The 19,574-nt window shown below is 40.1% G+C and overlaps 2 protein-coding genes across 4 annotated transcripts; both read right to left on the bottom strand.

Moving 5' to 3' along the window:
- Window positions 1-448: 448 nt before the first annotated feature.
- zmynd12 (zinc finger, MYND-type containing 12) lies at window positions 449-14,793 on the bottom strand. 3 transcript variants are annotated; one of them, XM_051949266.1, is made up of 11 exons: window positions 14,559-14,793; window positions 12,914-13,025; window positions 10,863-11,034; window positions 10,584-10,753; window positions 10,186-10,308; window positions 10,007-10,100; window positions 9,188-9,345; window positions 6,913-7,070; window positions 3,569-3,655; window positions 2,934-3,055; window positions 449-2,789 (listed from the first exon to the last, which is right to left on the bottom strand). In XM_051949266.1, the coding sequence occupies exons 1-8, from the start codon at window positions 14,687-14,689 to the stop codon at window positions 6,915-6,917; spliced, it is 1,116 nt and encodes a 371-aa protein (XP_051805226.1). In that variant the 5' UTR covers window positions 14,690-14,793; the 3' UTR covers window positions 449-2,789; window positions 2,934-3,055; window positions 3,569-3,655; window positions 6,913-6,914. The 3 variants fall into 3 exon arrangements, with proteins under 3 accessions (XP_051805226.1, XP_051805225.1, XP_051805227.1); XM_051949265.1 differs by lacking the exon at window positions 3,569-3,655 and having other exon boundaries at window positions 5,933-7,070; XM_051949267.1 differs by lacking the exon at window positions 3,569-3,655.
- An 81-nt stretch (window positions 14,794-14,874) lies between these two features.
- Window positions 14,875-18,755, bottom strand: LOC110972694 (epithelial membrane protein 3-like). Its single transcript, XM_022223056.2, has 5 exons — window positions 18,257-18,755; window positions 17,202-17,289; window positions 17,012-17,114; window positions 16,287-16,427; window positions 14,875-15,831 (listed from the first exon to the last, which is right to left on the bottom strand). Exons 2-5 carry the CDS (start codon window positions 17,277-17,279, stop codon window positions 15,656-15,658), a joined length of 498 nt encoding a protein of 165 aa, XP_022078748.1. The 5' UTR covers window positions 17,280-17,289; window positions 18,257-18,755; the 3' UTR covers window positions 14,875-15,655.
- Window positions 18,756-19,574: the final 819 nt, after the last annotated feature.

Below are 19,574 nucleotides of genomic sequence, written 5' to 3'. Positions count from 1 at the left end.
TGTCATCTGATTTCCAGCAATATTTTCTCCACAACATCTGGATGAAGCCTGAATTACACTACAGGTGCTTTACTTAACTTTATATTTGGAGTTTCTATCTCAGGGGTGTCCAACATGAGGCCCGCGGGCCAAAAGCGGTCCTCCAGAGGGTCCAATCCGGTCCAGAAAACGTAAAAATTCCAGAGAAGACATTAACCCTTTAAGCTTCAGTGTACCGCCGGCAGTACACTTACTAATTTGCATAGGAATTTCAGGAATGTCCGACGGCTGCAAACACGATTATACAAACATTATACGCCGATGGAAAGCTTAGATTCTCATGAATCCGCCGGTATAAACCACTTTCAGATGCGATTACCACAGCGGGTGAGAAAAACACATTTGTCCGACAAAAACAAATATTCATCCATCCGTTCTCTATACACGGCTTCAACGCACACAGCGCGACTCACATTTCCAGGTTTATTATTACACGCAAAAAAAAAGATTCCATAAAAAACGGCCATAATCCAACCTTTTACATCCAGATGACACAAGCCAGTAAACTATTTTATCCAAAACATGTCTTGAAGTCGGTATAAAATCCCCGAATCGGTCATTTTCAAGGAAATGCACCTCGCGATGCCCGTCCAATATTCCCCGTATTTTTCGTAATTTTTTTTTATTTAAAAATAGAATATTAGCGATTTTTTGTACTGAAAACGGCTGGAAATGACTGAAGCTTAAAGGGTTAACTGCAGATTGTAAATTAGTAAAACTATAAAATCATTTCTAGACCATGACAAGTTGTTTGGATCATAAAGTAAAATACTAGATTGTTCTTTTTTCATTTTGTGTCTCATTTATGCAATATTTTGTCTTTTTTGTTTTTTGTCTTTTTTGTCTGACTTTTGTCATTTGTCTCATGTTTTTGTCATTTTCCTTCTCATTTTTGTCTCGTTTGTGTTTTTGTCTCATTGTTTGTCGTCTTGTTTTCCGTCATTTGTTCTTTTGTGCTTGTGTTGTCTACTTCTTTGTTGTTTTACTTCTCTCTTTTGTCATTTTTTGTCTTGTTTTTCTCAGTTGTTGATGTTTGTGTCGCTTTGTGACTTTTTTGTCTGATTTTCAGCCTCTGTTGTTTTGTTTTGGTTCGTTTGTCTCATTTTTTGTGATTTTGTGTCTCGTTTTTGTCAACTTTTGTCATTTGTCTTATATTTTTGTTGCTTTGTGTTTCCTTTTTGTCTCGCTTGTGTTTTTTGTCTCAAATTCTTGCCATTATGTGTTTGGCTTTACTCGTGGTTTTGTATGTTCTTTATGCCGTTTTGCGTTTTTATGTATTGTTTGTTAATTTTTTTGTCATTTTGTTCCTCAGCTTTGTCATTTTTTGTCTCGTTTGTGTGATTTGTGTATTTTTTGTCTCATTTTTGTCCATGTTTTTGTCACTTTGTAACTTCTATGTCTAATTTTTGGCTCTTTTCTGTTTTGTTCCGTGTCGGTCTCATTTTTTATGGAATGAATTTCCTATCATAATTCAAGAGCATTTTAAATTGATTTGAGGGCAGCATTTATCGATTTCATTCTCAGATTTTGTGATATTGTCTCTCAGAACTCTGCTCTCGCGCTCAAATTTGCTCTGCGCGTGCTCAAACTGTGTCCTCGGTTACGATGCTGCTCGCGCAGATTTCCTGCGCTCAAACTCAAACTCTTCCTCTTGCTCTCACGGAACTTCTGCTCACGGATCTCTGCTCTGCTCTCAGATTTTTTGTGTATCAACGCTGTCAACCAATAGAAGGCCGGCGAGCTTTGACCAATCAGATTATCTGTGTTTGTATACGGGTGCGTTCGCTGTTTTCCGAGGAGCGTCGCATACGGGCGGGCACTCTTTCAGCAGGTTTTATCCACTCCCTACCTCCGGGACTGTAATAAATGTGATTTCTTTTATTTTTTGACAACTGTTGGAATAAAATATCATTCAATGCATACAACAGCGTCCGAGCTTCTCATTAAAATGGCTATATTGTATAATAATAGCGGCATCGAACACTGCTCTTTGAGGTGTCCTGGTGGAGAAAACAATGTCACCATCCTGAAGCTAGCGGCGGGACAGCAGATGGCTTGCTAAAATGGACCGGCAAAGTCGAAGCGCTCAGGCAAATTATTTTTAAATTCATTTTAATGAAAACTATAAAATACTTATTTGATCATATACCTGGTTTTAAACATACATGAACACCATACAAAATGTATTTATATATCCCTATATTTTCTTTGTTTTGTTTTGAAAACGATTTATATCATTAATAATCGGATGCTATCCTCATCAGGAAGTGGTACTGAAAATGTTAAATATAAGCATTCTTGTTTCAGGTTTATATATATATATATATATATATATATATATATATCATATAGATGTACAAAGCAGAGAGAATAAAATGTAATGTAAATGTAAATTCTCAAGTTAACACAAGAACATGACATCCCTGCCCTAAACCACATTTACACATGTACAAACGTTTTACAGCTAAAACCAATGAACGAGGACTGTTTTGCAGAGCTTCTTTCTCATGCTCCCTTTCTGCAGGTCAAGACAGGTAAGTTTGGCAACATGGTGCAGCCACGGACATAACCAATGACAACAAGCTGGAATGTTGTTTGTCGATACCAAACTGTTTTTCTTCAATGTGTTCCCCAAGCAGAAAAACCACCTCCATTCCAGTCTCCTCCCAGACGTTGTGTGTGACTGTTGACACCTTTGGAGCTTGTTTTGTTGAAGCCTGGTGAATCACCCTCTCTGCAACTCTCAGCACCTTATAATAATAATAATAAAAAAATTATATTTATATAGCGCTTTACACAGTGCTAAAAGACACTTTACAGTACAGAGAAAATAAAGAACAAAGCAACTTTAACATGCAAATATAAAAAAAATATACAAGATTATAAAATCAAACCTTCACTGTGCCTTGTGATGGAATCAGTAGGCCTCCATTGTTTTTCAGAGCTAGAAGGTGGGAGCTCTCGTCAAATGATGATGGTACAGCATCTCTGACCAAGCTTGCACGGCACACATCACCTTCAAAATGAAAATGGAAGATTTGGGAGAGTCTATACAAAAACATCTTACAAAAGAGGTCAAGAGGTTTTCTTCAAGTTTCTTACAACCTTTCTTCAACAAAACTCCTATTTTGATGCATATCTGTTGATAATGAACCAAAACTGCTTAAACTGTGAATAACCTTGTTTGCAAACTATTCTACAGTCAGATGTTCAGTTGTTTGTATTTTTAAGTAAGTGGGTGGGTATGACACATCAGAGCTAGCTTACTGTTGTTAAGGTGAATTACATGTGAACAATACAGTCTGTGCCACCTGTGTAAAATTCGCTGGTCAATGTTATACCAGTAATATATATTTTAGCTTTCCTGTGTCAGTTGTAATCTAAGTCAGTGGAATATGACTTATAAAGTCTCATTTCACAGACGGGTCAACACCGGCAGTAAACATAGCCTAGCTAGCTGGCCATGATTTCGCTGGTGGGCATAAATACAGCACAGTAATATTCGATTCACAAAATACAACCAATTCACCTTATTCAGCTCCGCCCATTTTCCAACGGGCGGGACTTCCTGTTTTGAGTAGCACTTCCGGTAACTCGGTCATGGCGGTGTTCACAACTGAGAAAGTGATGTGGGAAGAAACGAAAACCTCTTTAAAAAACAGAAATGGATCAAGTCTGCCTCATCCGTGACTTATTACAGAGTGGGAGGATGACATGAAAAAGTGGCCACAAGTCATGTATGGCGATATTTTTTAACTATTTCGTGTTGTCTCTTGGCGTTGATCGCTCGGCTATGAGGAATTATAAGAGCACTGAAGCCTATCAATATTTGCACAGTGGTAAAGTCGGCGCTGTTCTGTTACGTCAAGAACGGGAATATACGTTTCTTAAAGCTAATGTCAGCCTGAGTCAGGCTAATACCTCCTCACACATGGCGTGGGTGTTGGTGACAGCTGATGGAGTAGTGGAGACCAGGGGATGCTCCTGTATCGCTGGGTTGGGATGGTCCTGCAGTCACACTGCTGTGATATTATGAAAGGTATGTTGATTTGAATAAAACTTTATTTGATTCATGTATATATGATGTGGTTGTGCAAACGGAGGTTGTTATTATTTCTGAAACAGGTCCTGCGGTTTACTGTGTTATTAGCCCTGTCACAAGCTAATGCTAATTCCCTGGAGCAACAAAAAACTGATTCTGACCAAACCGCAGTCATAACAACATTTCAAAATAGCAGAGAGTATCTTTTTACCTCACTGATGGCATAGCTAGGTCTTTAGTGAAAACTGAACTTTGGTAGAATCGCTGTAGCTGCGCTGACAGTGACCGATGCAAGCTGTGTGTTTACATAGCCATGAGCTGGTCCGCAGCATTCAGATCTAACCTTTCCGTGCTCTAAACAATTCTGAGAGAGAGAAACCTTCATCTTTCCTCAGTTGTTGTGGCACCCACGGACAGCGCAATTGATGCCAGACATGTTAAAATCGCTTAAAAGAACAGTTAAAAGTAGCTACAGTAGCGAGAGGACTCGATGTTGTTGAAGTGCGAAGACGGTCAACCGGAAGCCGCTCTCAAAAATGGCGCCGCCCTGCCTCACTTCCTGAATAAGGTGAATAGAGCTCCGGGAGATGACGTCACACAATCCCGGCATGCAACAGTCGAAATCAAAACACCGCCATATTGGCAGGAAGGCGCGCTATTTAAACTACTGCCAGCTAACTCCTAAACGTTCTTCAGCGTCGACATCAGAGAGTACACCATATGGTGGACAGTTGTTGCGCCCCGGGATGCCAGAACAGCCGAGGACGAGCAAAGGGGAGAGCATTTTATCGGATTCCCAAAGATCCTGAAAGACGACAGAGGTGGATCACTGCCATAAAACGCTCAAGAAGCGAGCAGAAGAAAACGGAGCGGTGGGAACCCGCAGGCAACGGATTCCGCTTATGTAGTGACCACTTTGTATCAGGTACAGAATCTGTTTCCTAAGCTTTATATCTGATCGCGTAATTTCTCTTACCCCTCAAGGCTTTTATACGCTGTTCCGCTTCAGTGTCCCGCCCGCGGTACACTTTGAGATCTGCATAAGCAATTTGCTAAATGTCTGAAACACGATTATACAAACACTATACGCCGATGGAAAGCTTAGATTCTCATGAATCCGCCGGTATAAACCACTTTCAGATGTGATTACCACAGCGGGTAATATAAACACATTTGTCCGACAAACAACGAGTATCCATCCATCCTTTCTCTATACACGGCTTCAACGTACACAGCGCGACTCACACTTCCGGGTTCATTATTACACACAGATGAAAATATTCCACAAAAAACGGCCATAATCCAACCTTGGACATCTAGACAAAACAAGCCTGTAAAATATTTTGTCCAAAACATGTCTTGAAGTCAGTATATAATCCACGAATTGGTCGTTTTCGAGGAAATGCACCTCGCGATGCGCGTCCAATATTCCCTGTATTTCTCGTCATATTTTTATTTACAAATAGAATATTAGCGATTTTTTTGTACTGAAAATGGCTGGAATTGACTGAAGCTTAAAGGGTTAAGAGATTCACCGGAGTAGGATGAAGGAAAATTTATCAGGTAATTGTAGATGTCAGGGTACCGCAGGTCCGGTAAAAGGTCCGCTCCGACCGTCTCAAGATTCTTAAATAAGATACCGGGGGCATGATATGGATCGGATATGTTTAGTTTGTCCAGTTTGTTTGTATATTTTATAATATCGTCTGATTTAAAATGAAAAGTAAACTCAGACGGCGTAAATTTTCTACCAGCGCCATTCATTTTGAAGCGGAGTTTCCTGCCAACATGGCGGCGTAAACAAACGGAGTCACGTGACGTCCGGAGCTCCATAGTAATGCTCAATCTTACTTGTGAAAAGTAATCCCTCGTGCCCTGTTTTCGACGATCCGGCGATTTGAACACGAATATGCGGCACAGTGCTCTGGCATCTGGTTCTTTCTGCTGCTGAACTGTAAGTACGATGACCGGACCAAGACGGCAGCCGTCCCCGAGCGGCGTCATGGTGACATTGTTTTCTCCACCAGGACACCTCAAAGAGCAGTGTTTGATGCCGCTATTATTATACAATATAGCCATTTTAATGAGAAGCTCGGACGCTGTTGTATGCATTGAATGATATTTTATTCCAACAGTGGTCAAAAAAATAAAAGAAATCACATTTATTACAGTCCCGGAGGTAGGGAGTGGATAAAACCCGTTGAAAGAGTGCCCGCCCGTATGCGACGCTCCTCGGAAAACAGCGAACGCACCCGTATACAAACACAGATAATCTGATTGGTCAAAGCTCGCCGGCCTTCTATTGGTTGACAGCGTTGATACACAAAAAATCTGAGAGCAGAGCAGAGATCCGTGAGCAGAAGTTCCGTGAGAGCAAGAGGAAGAGTTTGAGTTTGAGCGCAGGAAATCTGCGTGAGCAGCATCGTAACCGAGGACACAGTTTGAGCACGCGCAGAGCAAATTTGAGCGCGAGAGCAGAGTTCTGAGAGACAATATCACAAAATCTGAGAATGAAATCGATAAATGCTGCCCTCAAATCAATTTAAAATGCTCTTGAATTATGATAGGAAATTCATTCCATAATTTTTTATAATTTTGTTTCTCGCTTTTGACATTTTGTGTGCCGTTTGTTAAATTGAACATTTTCAGAATGTGCTTTTTTTACACTAGAACAAAGGGAAAATTTTGGAGTTGTCGTCATTTATTGATTATTTTGCTGTGGTTTCACCTTGAGTTCAAATTGGGCTGAATGTGGGCCCCTAAAATGCGTCTGACACTCCTGTTCTACCTTCACAAGGGTGGGGTTATAAAAATGTCCCGATGGAGCAGACCTTCAAGCGGAGGCTGGGTTTTGCGACTCGTCAGAACCGGGATGTGATTCTGTCTGCAAACTGTGCACCAGCTGCAGCAGGCTCTGGACGGGCTCCGTCAGGTCAGGGTTTGGTATCAGCTGGCCGGCCTGCAAAGCTGTGCTGCCAAATCCCAGTGCCTGGCACACAAACAGAAACAAACACAACAACTGCAGCTGTTAGGCTCTGTGGGGAGAATAAAGCTGACTTATATAACCATATCAGTGAAATTGGACGGCAACCTGGTTGACTTAATACGCCGCGCTTTGCCCTTCCGATAACCTGATCCTCTGAGAGAAAATGTGGCTAAAATGTGGAGATTGAGGGTGATACTGCTGACAAATCCATGCATGCTTAGATGGAAACATGACAAGCTCAGTGAGGAATTTATTGAGGTTTGCAGTGAAATTCATGACATTCCTGTAGCTTCCTGGGGTTTGTGAACAGCTAGAAATATGCATTGTGTTGCTCAAGTGTTTGTGTGTTTCATGTCGCATCCACTCACAGCTTTCTATGCATTTGAAAAGAAAGCTGATAGACTGAGCCGACAGCACCATAAATCACAGGTAGAAGGTGTAAGAGTCTGATCAGGGCTCCTTCCAAACAATCACAACCGTATGCTCGTACAATGATCTGCTTTTCTAAGTGCAGCGTAACAAACACACCCACAAGAGAGCCGTGACATTTACAAAAACAGAGAGCGCAAGTCAGACTAAAACCAGAATTACCATTACACACCACCATCATTAAAACTCCCCGCCTAGTCATTTTCTTTCACTTTGTAGTTTATTGAATACAAGGAAAAAGAGACTCAGTGGAAGATCTGCGGCTGGACAGGACAGAGTCTGAGGAAACCGAGCTTCAGCCGGGACACCAGAACATGTCCATGCCAAGAAACACCCGCCCAGCAGGAGCGTGTTTTAGAAAACACAACGTTCCTCTTCTACACTCCACTCCTAAATTTGGAAATGAAGACAAAAACTATTTTCCAATCAGCAGGAGAATGAGCAGACTTCAGGGGAGCTAACTGGAGCACCATCATGGCACCAAACCACCAGATAAAAACATGAAAACATCTAAACACATCAGCTAGTTCTTGTGTTTTATTTGCATAACTGCCTGTGATTATGTCTAGTTGGTCTACATGGGTTTAGCTGTAAAACTTTACCCTCCTTCATACCCAAGACCCACTGAGCTTAACCCTCGTGTCATCCTGTGGGTCAAATTGACCCGTTTTAAAGTTTGAAAATGTGGGGAAAAAATAGATATTTTCACAGTGAAACTTCCACATTTTCAACATTTTTGGGAAATCTTTGAGCATTATTTAATGGATAAAAAGAAATGTTCAAAAAAAAATTCTGTGACCTTCGTGCCATCCTGTGGGTCAAAATTGACCCGGATTAAAGTTTGAAAATGTGAAACTTCTGATGTCCACATTTTCAACATTTTTGGGAAATATTTCAACATTTTTTAGTGGGAAAAAAAGGAATTAAAAAAAAATGTTTCTTTGAGAACATTCACAAAAGAAATCAACCAAAATCCATTGAATTTTGCTCGATTTTGGTTGATTTTTATGTGAATGTTCTGCAAGAAAATTTTAGAAGTTTTACTGATATATATATATATATATATATATATATATATATATATATATATAATCACTTTAGATACTTTTAGGATTTTTTAAATATTTTTACTAATTTTTTGAAAACATTTAAAAGACTTTTCTTGCCAAATTTCTTGATTTTTTTAAAAATTAAATTTTAAGTGAAATTTTTAAGGAATGACTGGAATTTTCCTTCTGAAGGTTTTACAAATTTTCAGAAATTTGGGGGATCTTTTTTTTTGCTAAATTTTTGGATTTTTTTCAGACAAGGAAACAATATTTTTGCTGCCATAAATGAGGACAACAGGAGGGTTAAAGATTCTGACAGCGAGGACGTGTCTGGTACATTCACCCCGCCGCCGTGGCCTTATTCTCTCAGTTGGTATGACTGCTCACTAGAGATCTGCTGATTCACGTCACATCTGAAGAATTAGAGCCGACAGACGCAAACAGCCTCCGCCCGAAGACTGGAAACCAAGGTGGAAGTCAAGAGCGTCGAGACGGTCTCATCACCTGCCACTAATTCCCACCTATCTTTACGGCTTCGCCAATTAGACATAATCCTATGTTGAGACGGTACAGGGAGGAAATGGGGAAATGTGTCACGGTGTCAAACCAACCTCTAATACCAAACGTCATCAGGTGATTTACCTTCCTGAAGTCTCCTGCCAGGAACCACATCATGGCCAGGCAGTGGGCCACACGTGCGACCTGAGCAGGGTCTTTTCTGAAGTCTTCTTGCTCGAACTCCAACATGGTTCTCAACATGTCATCCACTTCAACCTGCTGAGCTTTGTCTGATTGGTTGTCTTGGAAACAAACAAAGAGGGACACCTGGTTTAGCTTTTCCAATGTATACTTTAACACTGCAAAAAAAATATTATTCTAAGGCTGCTTTGAGGTCAGTAAAATTTAGGTCTGCTTTTATCTTCCGTTTAGTTTACGTAAGCATTCTTCCCTTCCGCCTCCCACTTTCCGCCGGTGAACATCCCAGAAAGCCTGGGAAATTGCATTGCAGCTAACAGGCTTAGCATTATATGTAGGGCAGCAGCTGTGATATAGAGGGCAGTGGTGCGGATGCCACACAGCCAGAGATGTGTCAGCAGTGGTCTCCAGTCAGCCCTAAGCATACTAGTGTAAATCTGGGGTTTAGCTTTCGGATTGCACAGCAAGACAGCTCAGCTAAATATAGCCCTGTTGACCTTATTTTTTCAGCGATACGCCAATGGAGCTGTCTTGGCTGTGTGGAGTTTGGAGCACGATACGTGATGAGCTGGTGATGTAATTTGCTTAATCTGCAGCGAGAACTGGGTAGCCCGGGGAAAACGTAAACATTTGGTTTTATATTGTTTTATAATGCATTTACATTGAATTGAACTTCCCTCGAGATTAATAAAGTATCTATGTATCCATCTATCTATCGATCTATCTATCTATCTACGTTGCACAGATTACATGTGATAGACCGACCATAAGAGGAGTCCAATAACATGTTTGGATTCTGGCCGTTCTGAATGCGGTTTTCCAGGAGGTTGGTGAGACGGCAATGCCAAATCTGCGCCACCTACAATGTGAGCGACAGATTATAAGCTATAAAAACAGATTTAGTCACATAACGTCATAAAATGTTAGCGTCATAACTGGCGTACTTCAGAGTACAAGGAACGAACAACGGGCGTCTTTCCCTGCTTGGCAAAAGCATCAGCCATGAGGAAGTAGCCACGGCAGGTGATGGGGCTGTCCAAACCAAACTCCTCACTGGCAAAATATATCTGAAAACAGCAGAGAAAATATCTGTTTTACACACTGATGGGGAGTGGGTGCACAGAACACAGAAGGACCACACTAATTATGTTCTCAGTGGTTGACAATGTGCTAATCTTACTCAACAAATGTTGTCACCCACTGAACAAACTGGATTTCAGCTGGTGAGCAAAGTGTTCCTGCTTCTGACATTATTAATAAAATTATGAAACAGTTGGAGTTAAAAAAAAAAAAACATGTGCAGGAGTTATTTTCCGACGAGTGTGCTAATCACGACACAGACATCGTTTGCAAAGTGCAGCAGAGCTTGTTCCAGGTTTCCAGTGGCCGTGTGGAGGCGGCCCAGGCTCCGGTGCAGGCGGTGCTGGACTGCATGACCACAGTCTGGGTTCTTCAGCACCGACCACTCCGCCTGGGACAGCAGCTCTGACACTCGGATTAGATTTCCCAAACCTGGAATTGCAAGTCCGAGCAAACAGAAATATCCGCACACAAACATGATTTATCGGCGTAGAAAAGGAGAGCATTGAAGCTGACAAACCATGTTGTGTTTGCTTCTCACCAATGTTGGCCTCAGCCAGCAGCAGGTAGGCCGGGACCAGCTGGACGGTGTCTGGGCCGTGGACGTCTACGGAACATCGCAGGCAGAACTGGGAGGCGGGCAGAGCCTCCTGGTGTTTCCCTTCAGAAAGCTTCTGTTGAGCCACCGACCTGCAAATCTCAATCAGCTCTGCCTAAGTAAGGAGCCAAACAAGAGACGCATCAGGTTAATTTTACAGGACACAAATTTCTCTAGGAGCAATACACTGAAATGTAGAACTGTCTTATATACCACTGTGGTATCATCTAAAACAGGGGGGTCAAACATGCGGCCCGTGGGCCAAAACTGGTCCGCCAGAGGGTCCAATCTGGCCCACAGGTGGAGTCTTTAAGTAGCTTCTTCAGCAGCAGACTGAGACACCCACCCTGCAAGAAGGAGCGCTGTCACAAGTCATTCATTCCATCTGCTATAAGACTTCATAACATCAGCCAGTGATGGCTGATGTTAACATAATCACATAATCTGCACAGTTCTTGCACTATTTGAATTTTCTTGCACCTCACATCATTCCATAAGCCACTTTTTCCACCCTTCACTCTTGTGCATATTGTAAATATTATTATGATTATAATTATATTGTTGTTTATTGTTGCTCACTGTGTGCTGTAACATGGGAAATTTCCCCTGACATGGGGAGTAATAACAGATTATCTTAAAAATTACAGAGAAGACATTAACTGCCTATTGTAAATTTGTAAAACTATGAATTAAACATAATTCCTAGACAATGACGAGTTGTTTTGATCATAAAATAAAATCCTAGATTGCTCTTTTATCATTCTGTGTCTCATGTTTGTAATTCTTTGTCTTGTTTTTTTTGGTCGTTTTTGTCTGATTATTGTTGTTTGTCTCATGTTTTTGTCTTTTTGTGCTTCCTTTTTGTCTTGATTGTGTTTTCTTCTCTGATTTTTTATCATTTTGTGTTTTGCTTTATTTATTGTTTTGTGTATCGTTTTTGTCGTTTTGTGTTTTTTTGTCTTGCTTGTGTCGTTTGTCTATTTTTTTGTTGCTTTGTAAATTTTGTCTAATTTTTTGTCTTTTTCTGTTTTGTTTCGTATCGTTTGGTTTCTCACTTTTGTCGTTTTGTGGCTTGTTTTTGTCATTCTGAGTCCCATTTTTGTAATATATTGTCTTGTTTTTGTAGGTTTTTTTGCCTTTTTTTTAACGTAACTTTTGTCATTTTGATCATACAGTAAAATCCTACATCGTTCAGTTCTAGATAGCTGTGACTGAATGTTGTGTTCCTTTGTAGACACTCTGTGGTGTGGAAATGATAAACTGAAGATGAATGTTGATGAAATTGAACTTGTTTTTCTTAATAAATCAGGTTGTTCTTGATGTTTCGTAAAATGATAATTCCTTAAATGTGAACAGTTTCAGAGTGTATCTGTTTACACTAAAACAAAGCGAAATATTTGCAGTTGTGGTTGTTCATACCCACTGAACCCACTGGAGATCAAACTCGGCTGAACTAAGATGAGTTTGCACCCCTGATCTAAACATTAATCACTGACAGCAGAACTGGATCTGGAAGCAGCATGTGTCAAGACGAGGGACTAAAATTAACCAAAAAACCTGATGAAAATCTGGATTTAAGTCTAACTGGAAATTCTTCGTTTTCAACTATTAACCCTAAAATAACCTCCTCAGCTGTTTCTCGGTGGAATTTATTAAACTGAAAGATTTGTGTGCTTGTGTCACAAACACCTCTTAAAATTAAAGTTACGAAAGAGTCAAATTTTACACCTGAGACCGTAAAAGTGACTTCAGGAATTAAATGCCTTTTGTCTTTTTCCTCCCTCTGCTTCGTCTATGCTAAGAGGAAAAGCTAAAACCTGGATCTCAAGCACGAGAATATTTGGATAGAAATGAGGAATCGCAGACGGACTTCTAAGACTGGAGAGAAAACAAGGATGTAGTTCTCACTGTCAACTTTTTTTTCCACTCATTTTTCTAGGATGACATTCAAAACAAGATGTCTACACCGTATCGTCTATTTCTCACATCCTCACCTTTTTACGCTGCGCTACAATCTGGCCAGCCCTCTGGGTGCGGATGGGAACAAGCAGCTGACAAATTCTCCTGTGGATCCCCACCCAGTCAGCCTGCTGGTGCTCTGCATCACTGAGGAATTACAAGAAAAACAGGATAAGTGCCCCCCAGCCACCTTAGATCCCAAGAGGCCTCATAGCTTTGTGTGAAACTGCTCTTTTTTTTAACGAATGACACTGATGTTTTCTTTTCAGGCAAGCATTTCATAAAGGATGATGCTCTTTGATCTGAAGAAGGATTTTAACTCATGGATCACACTGGCAGACAGATACAGTAATGAGCACAGTCAACAGTGAAACACTTTAATCAGTTGATGTGAATTCTGCTTTCCAAAGCGACGTCTCTGTTCCATTTATCAGATACCATCTGAGTGCACGGAGGGCATACTAAATTGCATGCCATTGCATAACTGGTCTGTAATTTTGTTCATCTGGATCCTCTCCTGCACACTTCTGTGGAAACTGTCTCGGTTTTCCGTGCATTTTTTTTTTCTTTCTTTCTTTCTGCGGAGCATGTGAGTTCACCCCGGCATATTTGTGTTCATGGAGGCAGTGAGCAGGCAGAAATCTGGCCACGTCACATCAACAGTAGCACCGAACCAGCCTCGTGCACGTGTGCACAAAGAAAAGTGCACACGCAGACATAAATCAAGTGGCCTTCTCAGCGCGGACGCTCGTGTCTCTCTTGAGCTTTGTCTGCAAAATACTTATCAGTCTGCCTCAACAGTCACTACAAACATGCATGCTAGTCAGACAAATAAGATGTTATGTATCATTTGACCTCCACTAAATCATTTCACCCATAACAAAAGCCAAGGTCAAGCCATATTTTGACCCAAAGTATTTCATTCTCTGCTCCGACAAAGAAGAACTCAATTCTTTGCTTCAGCTCTCTTCAATTCAATTCAATTTTATCTATACAGACACTTTACAGAACCTATATGCCTGAACCTCTACTTATTAAAACTTGCTTTCTTCCCTGTGTACCTCATTTTAGGCAATACTTAAAGTGATGATGTGTACTATTTTTCATCAAATCTAAAACATGTGCTTCTCAATCATTCATTTTACAGGCTAAGAGGGAAGCAAAGCACAATAAGTGGCTGTAAGCTCCCTGAGACTGGCTTTAGTGGCTCATCCCTTTCCATAAATCCCTACAGGGAAGGATGTCACCACATGCTCCTCCACTCTCCACAGCTTGCCAGCAAGGATTTCACTCAGCTCCATCTTACGGTCTGAGCCTGCAGAATATCCGCCTCCGCCAAAGGTAACATATAGAGCTAATGTTGACCAAATCATTGTATGAAAAAGAAAAAAACACGCAGGCAACAGTCTCATGAGCAAAAATAACCGCTGCGGTAATGTAATTTCCAGCTGTTCTCCTCCCTCATCTTTACACACACGCCCTTCATACCGAGGCGTTGTGTGATTTTTTTTTTCCTGCTGTGGGAAAAACAACGTGGCAGACGCTGCCACCTAGCGCCCAAACTGCGGTGTAACCAAACTTTTTAACCACTAAATAAAAAGCACAATTTGTGTTGGCGTTTTTGGATATCGCGTCTTCTCCAAACAATCTACGAACAGCTAACGGCTAAAGCGAGCTTACCAGTAAAAAGTGACTCGACATTCGGTGCACTGCAGCCGTGCGACTCTTTGACAGAGTTCACACAGCTTCTCCGCTCCTTTGTGTGCGGCGAGAGGAATGATTTTACTCGAAACTTTAGGTTTGCCTTCCATTAGTACCAAAAATGTCCACTTCACACTGCTAAAACACTGTGTTTTTCGGGATACCGTTAGCTTGCTAAGCTAGCAGCAGTCAAGGACCTGTAAAATTTACGGTCGCTATGGCAACAGCCTCAGCAGTTTCACTTCCTGTTTGTGAAGGCTGGATTAAATCACAAAAAAAGGACTTCAAGTTTTTTGTTTTTGTGTGATATTTATTCGGAGCTGCTATTGAATATATTGTACATCAGCTTTAGGTACAAAAATATACATTTCCAGTTTGCTGTAGGGAAAAATAGAAGCAATTCATAGGGCCAACATCGTTATACAATACAGAACAGTATAACCGGTTATGCTGGCCCTCCTTCACTGTCTTACAGAAGTTCCTCACCTTTGTCTACAGAATGTGTAGATGAAGGTGAGGAACTTCTGGCCCTTCTTCAATATTACAGAAGTTCCTCACCTTTGTCTACACCTTTGTCTATAAAGGTGCAGACAAAGGCGAGGAACTTCTGGCCCTACTTCACTGTCTTCCAGAACTTCCTTAGCTTCGTCTACAGAAGTAGACAAAGATGAGGAACTACTTCTGTTGACGAAGGTAAGGAACTTCTGGAAGACAGTGAAGAAAGGCCAGTATCATCGGTTATACTGTTATGTATTGTCTAATAACAATGCATAGCTGACTACTCCATTTGGATTTGCCTTACTTAATCAACACACAGCAAAAGTGGACAAACAAACAAGTGAAATGTCTACAAACAGAAAATGTTTGACCAGTTCCCTGTGTCATCCTAATATATTTTTTCCAGAAATAGCAAACAAAATAAAAACTTTAAAAATCACATTAGCTTAAGCCTGAGTATGCGTGTCATAACGTTGGCATTTGTGACTCCTGTGTAATAAACATTTCTCAGAAACAAGTTAATTTAATTATTTTCTTTCCAATGCTGGTGTTGACGTCATTTTTTCCCTTTTTTCTGGTCACTCCTTTTTACGCAGGTGGATGTATATGATCCCACTGCACAACAACAAGGGAACACACACCCAGGCCAGGATGAAGCAGTAGCCAAAGTGTCCTGAAGTGAGTTCTTTGGAGTCCGGGAGGATGTCCTTGTTGCGCAATGTGTAGATGAGAGCTGCACAAAAAGCGGTCAGTCCTGAAGTAAAAAACACGTGAAGTTTGTTGTAGGAGAAGGGTAATGGAAATGTTTAAAATGTTTGCTTTATTTATGGAATATAATAACAACAGCAACACAAATCTATCTCAATATGTTAACATTTCCGTGAGTCACTTTTGTCTGTTTGATTTCAGATTTCAAGCGTTTGTTTAATCCCCCTTATTAGAAAAATAGGCCCAATTCAGCTGTAACTAAACATAAATGAAAGGTACCGTAACCGTAATCAAAGAAATATTGTATTAATGCATGAATAGTTCTGCAAGAAGTCAGATTCTGAGGCCTTTTTACTTGTGAAGTGCAATACTTGTTGTACCTAAAGTGTGGAGGCTTTAGTCACCAAAACGTTTGATTTATTTGGCAACCATGTGCTTTCCTGTGTTCCTTTTGGAATGGCAAAAGCATGTCGATGACACACTGTTTCACTCCTCTGTTACCTGCAAACACTTGACACAGTCCAGTGAAGTAGAAGAGTCCACCCTTAGACATGGTGAAGAGCTGACCCAGGAACACCAGGAAGGAGACTGAGGAGAAGACCACTGAGAGCACCATCAGGACCTGCACTGCCTGAAGCCACTCTGAGGAAGGAAATCATATTCAACCCTCCTGTTGTCCTCATTTACGGACGCCAAAAAATATTGTTTCCTTATCTGAAAAAAATCCAATAATTCAACAAAGAAAAAAAATTCTCCAAATTTCTGAAAATTTGCAAAACCTTCAGGAAGAAAATTCCAATAATTCCTTAAAAGTTTCCCTTAAAAATTTTATTCAAAAAAATCCCTCAAATTTGGCAAGAAAATACTTGTAAATAATTTCAAAAAATGAAGAAAGATCTTCCCAAAAAAATTCCTAAAAATATCTCAAGTGATTACAAATATATCAGTAAAACCTCTAATATTTTCTTGAAGAACATTCACAAAAAAATTTAACATTTTTAACTTTTCCTTTTTTCCACCAAAAAATGTTCAAAGATTTCTAAGAAAATGTTGAAAATGTGGACATCGGAAGTTTCACTCTGAATATATATATTTTTTCCACATTTTCAGACTTTAAAACGGGTCAAGTTTGACCCTCAGGATGACACAAGGGTTAAAAGCCACTACTTAAAAAAAAACAAAAAAACAACAACGCTTGATAGACACATACAAACTGAAATGTGTACCAGTTTCTTTGGAGGATGCACACAGCCAGGTTCCGGTGGAGTTGTCAAACCTGCAGTTGTACCAGAGGTCTGAGTTCTCCATGCTGTCCCACACCCACCAGGACTGTAAAATGAGGTTAGACGTGACACGCAGAGTTGTTAAACCTCTGAAATAATACAGCCAAAGCAAACAAGCACGGTGTCCCGTTACCTTCTCCATGGTCGCGATGAACAGCATGGCCAGTGTGATGAGATGCAGCAGGGTGACAAACATCAGCAGGTATGCCATTTTCAGTTCCCTGCCAAAAACAAACAACAAAGTTTATATTCAGGATTCGTGCATCCAACACTGCAGCTGGCGAGGGAAAAGCGTGAGACTAATGTGTTAAATTAGTGGCTCCACAGTAAAAAAGATCAGTGTTGGGTAACTTTCCTGTTTTGCCTTGAAACATGAAATGGAAAATGTGAGGAGCTGAACAGAGTATACTCTGTGTTACATAAGACCACGCTTCAAAACAGAGCGCAAGGAGTTATTTCTAAAACTTCTCTTTGACTGGTCTGTGTGTCGCCATAAGTAAAGCAATGAACCTGGACTGGGTGGACCCGTTGAAGTCTAAATAGTGCCAAAATATTTACCCAATTAACCTCTCTGCCCTTCTGAATGCTTGTTTTTTCCCCCGGTGTGCAGGGTTACCAGGCTGTACTTTAACCTAGATTTGGATTTCAGTCAAGTTGCTTAACTTAGAGGAATTTAACGTCAGACCCAAAGCCTGCTATTTGATAAAAATATCTGACGTTGTACAATAGCAAGAGTATTTTGAGTTCAAATTGGGACGCAATCCTGTCAGACAGAAGACAGACAAGGAAATAAGAAACAGAATCAAATTGTCTGTAAAGATCTTTATCTGTAGGAGAGGTCCATTTGGGTGGGTGGTGGAGTCCCAATTAAAGTCCATTACTCTAGATTTCATGCACTGCATCAAAGTGAAAGGATAAAACTTAAACAAAAATGATCATTTTGGCAAAGGAATGAAATAAAACACATATATTAGAAAGACACAGCCTGCTTCTCTTACAAGGTTGTTAAGAGTAAGTGGCACATAAATAGTATGATAATAAAAACACACATCTTGCCACTTTTGATGACACAGTGTTGGAACATTACTTCCAGAGCTTGTACATGTGATGTAAATGGTGTCGTCTTGGTCTCAAACACAACAGATATTCACTGAGAATGCCCAGAAAGTTAAGGAAAGATCTACTTACTCCAGATATTGCTTGTTCCCCTGAATCAGATCTCAGCCGTTTCTGAGCAGCTCCAGCACTCGACAACCTCGTGCCCCTCTTGGTGGTCTTTTCTAGCTTTGCCACACCTCCGTTATTTTTTTCATTCACTCACTCCAAACTTTCCAAGGAGAACGCCCATTTCCTCTGTGCAGAACAGAGCTCCCTTTTGCTCAGCCTCAGTCTGTGCATCACCGTCCAAGAAAGTCTCAAAAGGGACCCACCCATGAGGCAGTGCAGGCACACAAAACCACATGAAGAGATTTCTTCTGTAAACAGTCCACTCAGAGCGCTCTCCGGTATCATGAGCGTGTTACCATCCCGGACGTGAAAAATAAACGCACAGCTGCAACATAGTTTACATTTCTACACCAGAGTTTGATGAGTATTAAGAGTCAGAAATAGAAAATATACAGACTGTCTTTCCAAATCTGCCTAATTGCATAGTAGGCTCAAAACAACAAAACATAAACGAACTGCACAAAGTTTAAAAATACCAACGATGTATTTAGAATTTGATTCTTTTTTTAATAGAATGTTAAACTTTCTGTACTAAAGTATCTCCATTATAATTAAATATGTTATATTATAAGTGTAAAATTACATGAGGTGTGCAGTCTTTGTTAGGATGAAGGAATAAGCAAGTTTTAGTTTGTTGCCCTCTGGTGTTCACATTTGCAGATTAACTGGAAAAGTTCAACCAAAACGAAATCAAAACATTTTTTCTACTACTGTTAAATCAGCAGAAATATAACTGTTCTACAGATTTGACATCATTTGAAAAACAAATTGTATTGAGGATTGAAAGAAGGTAGATATTTAACTGTTATTTTGCAGGATTTCACCATTTTGTTAAATTACAGATTACTAATAAAATGACAGAGAATAAGTACGGTAGTTATTTACGTGTTACATGCTATTTGAAATTATTTGAAAGAAAAGTCTTGTTTAGTAATTACAGAAAATATGTATTTCCCCCCCCTCGAAGTTACCTACCACTGAGACCAGCAGACACATTTTAACAATAATTGAACATTTTCATACAGATTATCTTATTTTTACCTCTTAAGACCTGGCATCCACATATGTGAGCATTTTATTTTTTATTTTATAAAGAGAGTATTGTTAATAATAATAGCAATAACAATAACAGTATGAATAGTAATATCAATGACAGTAATAATAACAATATAAATATAATAAATATAACAATCAGATATTAGATATTATCCAATTACTGTATTTATTGGTCACTCCTTATCTCAAATAACTAGAAGAAATCTAAAATGTAAGCCCAAGC

This window comes from Acanthochromis polyacanthus, chromosome 6, assembly GCF_021347895.1.
Source record: "Acanthochromis polyacanthus isolate Apoly-LR-REF ecotype Palm Island chromosome 6, KAUST_Apoly_ChrSc, whole genome shotgun sequence".
In the NCBI taxonomy this organism is placed as follows: domain Eukaryota; kingdom Metazoa; phylum Chordata; class Actinopteri; family Pomacentridae; genus Acanthochromis; species Acanthochromis polyacanthus.
This window is presented reverse-complemented; position numbering and strand designations above follow the sequence as displayed.

What these genes read in the sequence shown, in the direction of transcription:
- zmynd12 (XM_051949265.1), bottom strand. Translation starts at nt 14,689, where the DNA reads ATGGAAGGCAAACCTAAAGTTTCGAGTAAAATCATTCCTCTCGCCGCA. An exon ending in GCTGGCTGAGGCCAACATTG is followed by an intron (nt 10,754 to 10,862) that starts GTGAGAAGCAAA and finishes TTGCAATTCCAG; the next exon opens with GTTTGGGAAATCTAATCCGA. An exon ending in TTCGTTCCTTGTACTCTGAA is followed by an intron (nt 10,101 to 10,185) that starts GTACGCCAGTTA and finishes CTCACATTGTAG; the next exon opens with GTGGCGCAGATTTGGCATTG.
- LOC110972694 (XM_022223056.2), bottom strand. Translation starts at nt 17,279, where the DNA reads ATGGCATACCTGCTGATGTTTGTCACCCTGCTGCATCTCATCACACTG. An exon ending in TCATCGCGACCATGGAGAAG is followed by an intron (nt 17,115 to 17,201) that starts GTAACGGGACAC and finishes CTCATTTTACAG; the next exon opens with TCCTGGTGGGTGTGGGACAG. An exon ending in ACTGTGTCAAGTGTTTGCAG is followed by an intron (nt 15,832 to 16,286) that starts GTAACAGAGGAG and finishes TTTTTACTTCAG; the next exon opens with GACTGACCGCTTTTTGTGCA.